This window comes from Canis lupus, chromosome 25, assembly GCF_003254725.2.
Source record: "Canis lupus dingo isolate Sandy chromosome 25, ASM325472v2, whole genome shotgun sequence".
Lineage (NCBI taxonomy): Eukaryota > Metazoa > Chordata > Mammalia > Carnivora > Canidae > Canis > Canis lupus.
The window spans coordinates 37,609,675-37,621,841 of NC_064267.1; the positions used below are offsets into that span (position 1 = coordinate 37,609,675).

At 50.0% G+C, this 12,167-nt stretch overlaps 1 protein-coding gene across 1 annotated transcript in view; it reads right to left on the reverse strand.

Moving 5' to 3' along the window:
- LOC112669803 (testis development related protein) overlaps positions 1-11,208 on the reverse strand; it is a 41,379-nt gene extending 30,171 nt beyond the window's left edge. Inside the window, exons 1-2 of the mRNA XM_035720290.2 lie at positions 11,127-11,208; positions 10,345-10,538 (exon numbers count right to left, since the gene is read on the reverse strand). Of these exons, the coding sequence (XP_035576183.1) occupies positions 10,345-10,452 (108 nt within the window). The 5' untranslated portion in view covers positions 10,453-10,538; positions 11,127-11,208. The remainder of the gene's footprint in view (positions 1-10,344; positions 10,539-11,126) is intronic.
- Between the last annotated feature and the right edge of the window lie 959 nt (positions 11,209-12,167).

Here is a 12,167-nt window from a genome sequence, read left to right on the forward strand (position 1 = left end):
TAGGGCAGTGAGACTACTTTATATGGTACCACAGTGGTGGACAACATCATCACACACACATCCAAACCCACAGAGCGTGCACTGCCAGGAGTGACCCTGATGTAGATCGTGGGCTCTGGGTGATGACGACATGTCCACACAGGTTCATTGGATCAGTGGGGATGGTGATGGTGGGGAGGCTGGCAGGGTGCAGCCTGTTGGAAATGCCTGCACCTTCCCCTCAGTTCTGTTCTGAATCTAAAACTGCAATCCCCCCCCTTCCCATAAATAAAGCCTATTAAAAACAAAAAAGAATAGAAACCCGGCTCAATGACACACCAGTTAAAAAGTGAACAGGGAAGGACAGACATTTTCAAGTCTAATAATAGGTACCTCGGAGCCCCAGTTAGTAAACGCAGCACAGCACTGTAGGAAGAGGCCAAGAACACACAGAACTCCAGAGAACAGACCCCAACCTATAGTGATTTCAGTACACAATGAAGTGGCATCAAAAAGAGGATAAAAGAATAATTTTTTAATGGATTTAAAATAACTGGTAATCTATTTTGAGGGGGAAAAAAGTTAAATCCTTATTTATACAGTGGACAGCAAAATAAATACCACCCCGATGAAAGAGTTATTCCTTTTAAATGAAGCCATAAAGGAACTAAAAGAATTTGATCTCAGGGAAGGAAATGCCTTTCTAGGCATAAAAGCAAGAGGGGGAAAAACAAAGAGAAATACAGACATTTTATTATTTTTTAAATTTCTTAAATCATTTACCGATCTTGATAAAATGTCTAATTTGAAATTCATACATATTTATATCAAATACTGGGTGTGGCAGAGTAAAAAATATTTGGTCTTTGTCCTGGTTTCCTGGCACAAGCTTTTAAAACCCTTGGAATTTACAGCCTTTTGTATGCTAATGATATGGCTGGGGAGGGGGCTAGATAGGACTGGTCACCAGAAAACCAGCCACCATCCCCTCCCCTGACCGACAGGAGGGAAAGCCCTGGAAACTGGCCAGTGATTTAATCTATCATGCTTGGTAATGGAACCTCCATAAAACCTCCTAAATGACAGGGTCTGGGGAGCTTCCAGGTTGGTGATCATATCCACCTGCTAGGAAGATGGCATGCCCAGAGAGGGCACGGAAGCTCTGAACCCCTCTCCCTACACCTTGCCCACTCATCTCTTCCCCGTGGGTGTTTCTGAGTTTTATCCTTTATAATGAATAATAATGAATAAATACGTTTATTTATATAAATATAACGTACCTCTAACAAGACACATGTACCTGATGTTCACTGTGGCATTATTTACGATGGCCGAGATACGGAGGCAACCCAAGTCTACACTGATGAATGAATGAATGCGTAAGAAGATGTGATGTGGGTGTACTCGCACACACACAATGGAGTATCACTCAGCTATAAAAAAGGAATGAAATCTTGTCATTTCCAGCAACATGGATGGACCTACAGCATATTATGCTAAGTGAAATAAGTCAGAAAAAGACCGTATGATTTTACTTCTATTTGGAATCTAAAAAAAAAAAAAAAAAAGGAAAAAAAGAAAAAAGAATGAGCAAATAGAAACAGACTCATAGATACAGACAACAATCTGTCGGTTGCCATGGGACAAATGGGGAGGGAAGAAGAGGTATAAACTTCCAATTATAAAATATTAAGACAAGAGGGTGTGATGTACAGCACAGGGAATATAGTCAGTAACACCGTACAACTTGGTATGGTGACACAGGGTGGCCAGATTTAGAGCAGTGATCATGCCACAATATACAGAAATGCTGAATCAGTATGCTGTACACCTGAAACTAATATAATATTTTATATCAACTATACATCAATAAAATGAAAATAAAAATAAAGTAGAGATTAGCAAATAATGGTCTGCAGACTGACCCAGTTGTTTTTGTAAATAAAGTTTTATTGGAACACCCAAGCTCATTCATTTACATACACTCTATGGCTGTTTGTCAGCTACAACTGCAAAGCTGTAGTGACAGATGACAGAGACCATGTGGCCACAGAAAAACTTCAACTATTTATTCTCTGGCCCTTTACAGTAACAAGGTTTAGGATGCAGAATAGCTATTTGCCTCACTTCACAAGCTTGGTGACACAACTGAGACCCGGATCTGACAAGGACTTTGTCAACACGCCTTGCTATGTACTGCTTTTCCCTGGTTCCGGTGAATTTATCAATCAAATTACGAGTTCTGAAGTGGAGAGCCGGTCCCTGCAGAGTCCTGATCGTGCTATAAGTGATGAGCATTTCAGCGTGTCCGCCCTCACCACGTCACCCACTAGGCGCTTCAGTTGGCAGTCAGAGGTGTCATCCTACTGCTCCTAAAGCCACGTTGCCCTCGGACTTCCCTGTTGCTCTTAGAGGTGACATCTTGGTCCTGATCTCTCCAGTCACCCCTCAGGCCTCGACCTTCACCTCCCAAGGCACAGACTCCCGTGACGCACCTGGGCAAGCTCACTTCTTCCGGCCTGACTACTCCGGCTCTCCTTTCACATCCGGGCAGCCACACCAGAATCCAACCTGTTTTACCTGCATTTGCCTCTAGTCCCTCCTCCTTAGACAAGTATTCCCTGTACATCATAAATCTTTAATATTTACCTAAAAGGCAAAATCTGAACTCCTTAATGGGGATTTCCCAGATCTCCACCATACAAACTTCTCCTGCCAGTTCAACCGCATTTGCTGTGCCTTTCGCGATATCCTTCCTCAAGAGCCACTTTAAATTCTAGCTGTTCCTCCTCAAATAAGTAAAAAGAAAGTGGTGTACAAAGAAGAGGAGAGTCCACATGACAGCTCTTTTCTCACCATGGCCTACGCTTCTCACCTGCTAACTCACCAGAGGACGGCTTACCACCCACGGAGGACTTCTATGAACACTCAAGTGGTACAAAACTTAGGTACCACAAAAGCAAGCTGTGCTATATGCAGGGACAGGAGCCAGAGCAGCGTCACCACTGTTTCCCTAAGGCATTCATCACTGAAACCCTAAAGTGTTTCTTTATATAAAATATCGATATTTGGAAAATGAAAAAAAAAATGGCATCACAAGTTTATGGTAACCAAATAAGAGACACAGTGTAGTAAAAAACATACACTCTGAGCACGTGGCTGGCTCGGTAGAGTCGTGAGTTCCAGCCCCACTCTGGGTGTGGGGCCTACTTAGAAAAAAGTGTGTGTGTGTATATACTTATATATATATGTATAGTATATACATCTGTATACTATATATAGTATATATGTACACATACACACACACACCCTTCTACACATATATAAATACACCCCAGAGAAACCTGGGTTCAAATTTCTGTTTGTGACTACACAACTTTACACGAGGTTTTAGCCTCCCTGAATTCCCTGAATGTCAAATACTGTCAATTGTCATTGTTGGAGGTAGCGCTGTAGTAAAAGTGGCCTTGAGCACTGAATTACAACTCCTGAATCACTGTTCTTAGGAGAAAGATAGGGTCAGGTTTCTGTGCGCCTCTGGTCACATTTCCATCAATCAACTAACACATAACCTTGTTTGTGTGTGTTCTGTAAGCGGACACTTACTTCATGCGGACTGATTCATTAGCACTGAACTTGCACCTGAACAAAGCTTGTTTCATGAGTGTTTTCTCCGTAAGGCCCACGGCAGCCTTCCCGCCCCAAGGAACACTGGGCAGCACTTCCACGCTCCGCTTGGGGGCCGTTCACAACGGCAAATTCACCAATACAAGGTACAAAACGACTGCAAACAGGCGCCAGCAAGGCTGCGGAGACGGGGCTTGTCGAGCGGTGTGCAAGCTGGGCTGAGACGGCGGGGCCAGGAGCAGGTGCACGGGTCACCATCTAGGCCAGGGCGGCTCACGTGAGGTTCCCCCTACAGGTGAGTAAGTCCCGAATCGGGGAGGCACAAGGACTGAGTGTGCCCCGTCACAGGGTTACCGTGGGGATTGGCAATAATGCACGTACAGTGCTCAGCACAGTACCCGGCACATGGCAGGAGCTGGCATTTATCCCCCAAACTGAGACAGTCACCTATTTCTAAAAACATCTCTATTAAGTATTCCACTTCCTGCATACCACAACAAGCACCCACAAGAGGATTCAAAATAGCTTCCAAACACTAGAAGCAATTACTCTCAGCCACTGAGGTTAGACAGTAAGGAATTCATCCAGAGTACCGTACTCCCACCTACAAGACTCGAAGCTAACCCAGTTTTCTTCCCTTACAGAACACGCATTAGCACCCTGGGACGTGAAAAGCCCACCTCCGTGTGTGCTTACCTTGCTTCTGCCCCGCCACCTGGGTCCTCCTGTCCTCAGCATCTGGATAAGCACAGGTGAGAAGACTTTCGGGGGGGAAAACTCAGGTTTCTGACTACCCACACCCCTAAGGCCACACTCGATGTGTGATGAAACGCAAGCAAAACAATCCGCCTGCCGCGGACAGATAGGAAATCAGCAAAGGCCACCAAGTTCTTGTGGCTGCCCCAAGTCTGGACCTGGATTCGTTCTTAAGTAACAGGTGAGAGCCCTCCTGACCTTCAGTCTTTGGTTTTTATTCCTAAAACTGGGGTTGATTAGCCCCTACAACCCACTTTAACCCCAAACCCAGATGTAAGGCAAAGGCCATGCTCCCCACTGGGTCTTTGTTCCCCGCGACTTAGCTGTGGGGTCCCCTATCTGAGGAAGGGCTGGGCGCAGGGAGATGCAGCCAACAGGCACTCTGCTCGGTCCCTCCCATCTCATCTCGTGCTGAAACCCACACAGCCCAATGCCACTGGGACACGGAGTGGGGGTTATTCAAGAATATTCTAAGTCATGCTACCTTAAACTCTAGTAAAAAACAGTGAAAGTAAAGCTTATCAATTAGGACTTTAAACTCTTAGAGAAGTAACAGTTTTCACCTAAATGCTTAACACTAGCATTTCTAGGTGAACATCATACACAGTAGTAGGCCAGGGCCCAGGGGGCCTGACACCAAGCCCAAATCATTTGTCCTCACATCACTCAATGTGCTAAGGGACAGGGCCTCGGCCTCAGGACCTGCCTGGCTAAGTACTGGGAGGCCCCAGGGGCCAGCAAGCACCAGAACCTGTTGGCCCTGTAGGCCAGGGTCCTCTGAATGTGGGCGAATTTGGGAGCTGTGCTGTCCACTCACAACCCTAGCTGCACAGGCTAGCACAACTGAGGAACTGCATTTCTAGTGATCTAAATGTCAATCTAAAAACACACTCAACTCAAAAAAATAAAATAAAATAAAATAAAAATATACTCAACTCAGTTACTGGAAAAGTTTTAAGTGTGTTTGGATAAGACAATCTATGTTTTTAACTGCAAATTTTATAACATCTAAATATTTATCAAGTATTTTTGATGAAATGCTAACATCCAAATTGAGACATGCTGATCAATGTAAAACATACACCGGATTTCAAAGACTTAGTATGGGAAAAAATATCTTATTCACAAAATTTTTTTAAAGATTTATTTATTTGAGAGAGCACACGTGTGAGAGAGTGAGCATGTAGGCAAGTGGGGGAGAACCAGAGGGAGAAAGCAGTCCTCAAGCAGATTCCCCACTGAGCACAGAGGGGGACTCGATCCCATGACCCTGAGATCACGCATGACCTGAGCCAAAATCAAGAGCCGGACGCTTCACCAACTGAGCCGCCCAGGTGCCCCACACAAATTTTTATATTGCTTACATATTAATATAATTAATACTTTGGTTTAGAAAACTGCACTGAAACTAATTTCACCTTTAAAAATTTTTTTAATGCATCTACTAGAAAATTTTTGTTTTTTTTGTTGTTGTTAGGTAGCACCAAAGTAAGAGTATCCTCAAACTCTGTGATGAGTTAACTGAATCGAAGGGGGAGGACTGATTTACCTTTCCCCAGCTCTGACTCCTCTTCCCCTTCCCTGAGATAACTAGCTTCACTTCTAGAAATTTATCCTCAGACAAGTGAAGTGACTTTCGTTCCATGTTATAACAGAAACGGACTAGAAGTAAACCTCCTAAAGGTCATCAACAGGGGATTACTTCCTAAGAAGTCAATCTACCCACACAAGCATATACCACATACACAAGAAAGAAGCTCTTCATAGATCAGTATGATTGCAAGTGTTTAACGGTTGGTAAAGCCCACGTTCTGTACTAAAAGCTCACCTCTTCCCAATACACCTTCCATCCCCCAGAGAGAATGTGAGGCCTCACAGCACGTATCTTTTGAACAAGGGGTTCAGAGAACTCGTAACTACCTAGGTTACTTTCTTCCCAAACTCCATCACAGCAAGCTTCAAAGAGCCTTCCTACCATCACAAGAGATGACTTTAGTGTCAATGAAACTAAGATTTGCCAGCCCTTAGTTCTTCCTATCTCCAAAGCAGGTTAAAAAACAGCTAGAATGTTCTCTGATTTAGGGGCAGGAAGAGGGGGAATACCTTCATGTAGAATATTTGTGAACCTCTTCAAAAATTTTTGTTTAAAGATTTTATTTATTTCTATGAGAGAGAGAGCATGAGCAGCAGGGAGGGGCAGAGGGAAAAGCAGACTCTGCACTGAGCAGGGAGCCTGACATGGGGCGCCATCCCAGGACCCGGGATCATGACCTGAGTAGAAGGCAGACGCTTTACTGACTGAGCATCCCCTGGTGCATCCCCTCCTAAAATTATTAACATGAAAATATTGCAAACATTCTCTGAGGTTTGTTTTTAAAGGCATTAATATTAATTTAGGGGCATCTGACTGGCTCAGTCTGTGCAGCGTGTGACTCTTGATCTCAGGGTTGTGAGTTCAAGCCCCACGCTGGGTATAGAGATGACTTAAAAATAAAATCTTCATTTTTTAAAAAATAAAATCTTTAAAATAAAATACAGGCATTCATTTAAAGCTAGCTAAGGCCCTTTACAGTCCAGCTCAAGGTAGCTAAAGAACCATATCAACAGCCTTTAGGGGAGCCTCTCTGAACCTCCCTCTCTGCTACGCATCAAACTGACAGGTAGATGTTTTTAAAAAGGCTCAGCAACCTCAATATCCATCAGAAGAGACCCCATTAAATTCTGACATTTCATATTATGCAGCCTTAAAATTGAAATTCTTTTCGGCCACAGTACTGAGAAAGTGGTCCAGTAATACACATATTATTGAGGGGACAATTTAGGATGCAGAGAAGCTTGTAGTCAGAGAGCAGATGTATGATTTTGAACATACGTTTACGTATGTGCATAAATATTTCTCACGGGTCGCTATACAACACAGCAACAAGACTTCCTACCGGAAAGTGGGAAGAATTTAAAGCTAATGTTTAAAAAAAATAAAAAATAATAAATAAATAAGTAAATAAAGCTAACATTTAACATCCGAAAATCTACTACTATGTGCAGAACATGTTTTTTAAATAAACATGAGACTCATGAAAACTTGCCTCTTAAACTACTGCCGTGACTGATTCACTTTACAAACCTTATTGTTAGATTTTAATACAATCAAGTGCCTGTTCATGACAACAGGGACCAACAGCAGAGGAGCAGCTGCGGTTGTCCTCGGTGTTACAACTACCGTGGTAACAGCTCAGTGCTACCTATATCCCAGAACCGACCTTGCACACCTCACATCTCAAACTTATTCAAACTTAGCATTAAGCTACTTTTTTCTTTTTAAACAAAACACAGATTATAGCCATGTGACCGGATTTCCAGGGAAACAGACCGGCAGACAGGAATGCCAACCGAATGGGGTCCTAGAGCAGGGCAGCACCACCCCCACCCCCCCACCCCCAGCCGCTGACTTTCTGGAGACAAAGCTAATGAGTCTGCTGGCCTGAACAGATCCACCAATCCCTCCCCACTGTTAACTCCCACTTCTTTTAACTTTAAAATAAAATTTTGTAGGCAGAAGTTTTACAGTAGACTTGTCATGAATTTTAAAATTTAACTCTAAGAAGAACTGGCTTTGGGATAAGAAGGAACCCTCCTGCAGGATTTTTTTTTTTCACTCCTGCAGGATTAACTCAATGTGGAGTATGACTAACCCATCACAGTTACTACAGCAAAGCGTTTCCACACTAAGCCACACACACCCTTAACAAAGTAACCCAAAAAGCACAGCCCATCTCACTCCCAGAAGAAAACACAGGACAAAACCCCAATGGCTCTGGGCACAGCCATGACTTCTGAGATACTACACAAAAAACACAATCCATGAAAAAAACAAAAAACAAAAAACAACTGACAACCTGGGCTACATTTAAATCAAAAACTTCCAAAATGCAGTAATAAAATTAAACTTTTTAAACTTCTGCTATGTGAAAGACACTGGCAGGAGAAGAAGTCAGACCACGGACTAGGAGAAAATATTTCAGAGACATCTCTGATAAAGGACTGTTGCCCCACATGCCGCACCGTCAGGGAAAGAGAAGCCACCAGACCCCACTGTGTGCCCATCAGAGGCCCCATCCAGGGCGCTGAGCACAGTGAGTGCTGGCGAGGCCAAGGAGGGACTGGCAGAGACTCGCACTCACCTCTGGCTGGACACAGACAGTGGCAGTTTCTCACAAAACTCAACCACTTCTTACCCTGGGGACAGCGGTCCCTCTTGGGCGTTTAACCGAGTTAAAACCTGATGTCCACACAAATACCTGCACAAAGGTATTTACAGCAAGCAGCCTCATTCCTAAGGGCCCAAACCTGGAAATGACCACGACACCCTTCTGCAGGGGGTGGATATGTGGTACTATCAGACAACGAAATGTCAGTTAGGGCTAAAAAGAAGAGCTCTCAAGCCAAGAAGAGACAGAGGAACTGCGAACACATATTGCTAAACAAGAGAAGCCAGTCTGAGAAGGCCATCCTGTAGGATTCTAACTCCATGACCTTCCGGAAGAGACGACACCATGGACACAGGGTAGAGGATGAGTCAGGAGAACAAGGAGGTTTTTAGGGTAGTGAAATTATCCTGTGGGGTACTCTGATGGTGGATGTATCTCATATTACATTGTCAAAATCCATGGGAAGAACCACTCCAAGAGTAAACGCCAGTGTGCATCAGGTGGACTCCCGGATGATGGCAGGCCACGGACTACAACAAACGGGAGGTTGACAGTGGCCAGGGGCTGTGGATGTGCAGGGACACGGAGTGTGGGGGAGCTCTGTCTTTTCCATTCAACTTTGTGGGGTACCTAAAGAATGAAGTCTATTAAAATAGAAAAAAAATACACTGTGAGCTAAGTAAGATGACAATTCTGTAGGAAGAAAGAAAATGGGGTTTTAGGACTCATTAAGAGACATGGAAGCAGAACACAGCAAGGATTGATTTACATTTTGAGAGTTCCTCCAGAAACAACACTTCTGGTCTTTGACCGGTAACAATGATGTAGGTGCTAAATAATCCCACTGGCGCAAACAACACAGAAGTCCCCAACGGTAGGCTCAAGAGCTGCCGATGGGGATGGGGATGGGGCAGTCTGCAGGTTTCGGGGTTACAGAAGTTATAGGCAGGATGTGCGCTGACACCGTCCCCGAGTCCCCGAGGCCCCGGGACAGGCCGGTGGGACGCAGCCCCGGTTCAGGGTTAGCCAGGGCCGCCTCCGGGATGGACTCCCGCAGGCTGCAAGGTGGGGACCCAACGACCTCCGCACAAAAGATAACCGGTCATCACTCACTGCCTAAAAGTCTGCGCAGCGGCAGGGCTTTCCAAACATTTAACAACAACAAAAAAGAAATTTTATGACCCACGTCATTTAAAAAAAAAAAAAAAAAAGGAGCTGAGTTTTGACCTAAATTTCATAGGGCGAGAAAAAGAACCCTGCACTGGACAGGGGGAGGGGTGCACATATGCGCCGCACGCAGGCTCCACCTGGGATCCTTTTTAATTAAAAAATTCTGAGCATTCCAAGCATATCTCCCAGCTCTTCCCCTTCTCCGTACGAAGGACACCTGCCTTCTTCCTGCAGACAAAGGTTTAAGGACAGGAAATACTCATGCCAACAAGCCTGCGGTCTGCGAGCGCTCGCTCAGGTCGCGGGCAGGCCCTCGGCGCCCCCCCCAGCTCCCCGGCGCCCCCCAGCCCCGGCGGGCAGGTCCACTCGGGCAGGAAGGCCAGCCGGCCAGCATTCGAGGCGCTGCCCCGGGCTCCGGAGCTGGGGGGTCGCCGAGGACGTGGGCTCAGCGCCCGGGAACTTGGAGGGTCCGCGCGGACCCCAGCGGCGCGGCCCGGGCCCCACCTGCGCAGCGCCACCTGTGCGTGCCGGACCGGGAGCGCCGCCCCGGCCCCCTCCCCTCCCCCTCCCCCGCCCCCGCCCGGCCCGGCCCGGCCTCCCCTACCTGCGCGGCCGCGGCGGCGGCGGCGGCGGGCGGCCCCCCCCCCTGCAGGCCGTCCTCCTCCTCGGGGGGCTCGTCCAAGAGCACCCGGCTCCGGCTCAGCTTCCACATGCTCCGGGGCGGCTCCGGGGTCCGTGCGTCCAGGCGCGCCCCTCCTCGGCCGGCCCGCAGCGCGCGGACGCTCAGGGCTGCGGCTCCTGCGGGACCGGGACGCGGCCAGTGGGGCAGGGCGGGGCGGGGCCGGGGGGGCGGGGGCGGGGGCGGGGGCAGGCCCACCCCGCCCGGCCTCCCCAAGCCCCGCAGCCGCACCCCGCCCGGCGCCCCCGGACAGCCCCCGACCCAGGGCGGCCGCCCCCTCCCCGCCCGGGACCCCGACCCGGCCCGACCCGCCCCGCCCCCGGGCCCGCGCTCCCCCCCACCCCGGCCCCGCCGCGGCCCCGCCCCCTCCCGAGGCCCCGCCCCTCCCGGCCGCCGCCCCCCAGGGGCTCACCCCGGCCCCCCCTGCGGCGACCCGGTCACCCCGAACTGCCCCCCGCCCCTCACCTTCATTGCCCCCATCCCGGTCCCCAACCCCCGGCCACCGCTCACCCTCGGCCACCGCCTCCCAGGCTGACCCCCTGCAAGCGGACCCTCTCCCCCCGGGACTCCCCACCCCGCACCGCCCCCTCCCTCGCTCCCCCTCACACCTGGGACCCCCTCCCCCTGGAGCCCTCCGCACCCCGAGGTGACCCCTTACCCCAGGACCCCCGCGCCGGGCCGCCCCTCCTCCCGGGGCCCCGCCTCACCCCGGACCCGCCCTAGGACCCGGGCCGACCCCTCACCCCGGGCGCGGGGCGCGGCCAGGTCGGCTGGCGGCGGCGCGGGGGCGGAGCCGGGGTGGCCAGGCTGCGGTCGCCATGGCAACGGCCGCCGGACGCGGGGCGGGCGCAGTGCGCATGCCCACTGCCCTCTGCCCGCCGGGCTCCCGCCCCGAGAGGGAAGGCGGCGCGCGGGCTGCTGCGACCCCTGCGGGAGGCCTGGGCCGGGGCTGCGGCGGGGCTCGAGGGGCCGGGGCTGCGGGGGACCCGGGGCGTGGGGGCGCCCGGCGTCCGGCCGACCGGCCTGCCTTCCCCCCTGGACCCCGGACCCCGGACCCCGGACCCCGGCTCCCGGCTCCGCAGGTGTGCGCGGCCGCAGGTGTGCGCGGGCCCCGGGACCGGGAGCCTGGCGCTGGGGCTGTGCCCTCGGCCCCCAGAGGCGGATGGCGGTGTCCAGACGCAGGCCCCCACAGGGCAGGGGCAGCTTTGGGAGGATCCATGGTGGAGGAGGTCCAGGGAAAGCAGCAGGACGGCCAGAGCCGCCGGGTCGGAGTCACGCGAGCCGCAGTCACCCTGGGCCGTGCACAGGCCTTGGAGGACCGCTCCGGGCCCCTCGCCCTGCAGAAGCCCGTCGAGGCCCCGCTGCGGTTCTGGGGCCTGAGCACCTAGAGGAAAGGGGTCAGCCCCTTTTGACCATTGACAGACAAGATATGTGCGTGTGCCACACGTGGTGTAGGTTACAGGCGATTGAGCTAAGCTAAGACCGGGTTACAATCACTGGCCTGGGCCCCAGCCTGGACCGTCAGGGGACCTACCTGGAAGCAGAGGATCTCTTGCCTCTACCGAAAGTCAGAAGGAGGAGAGACTCTTCACACATTCCAGAGTACAAAGTGACTTGCATTCCTGTCTCTGAAAAGAGCCAAACCATGAAATACAGAAAGATACTCAAATCCGGTTGTGATCAGGGAAATCCAAAATAAGATATCCACCTAGCAATGGATGCTACGTAAAATCAGAGAAAGACAAATG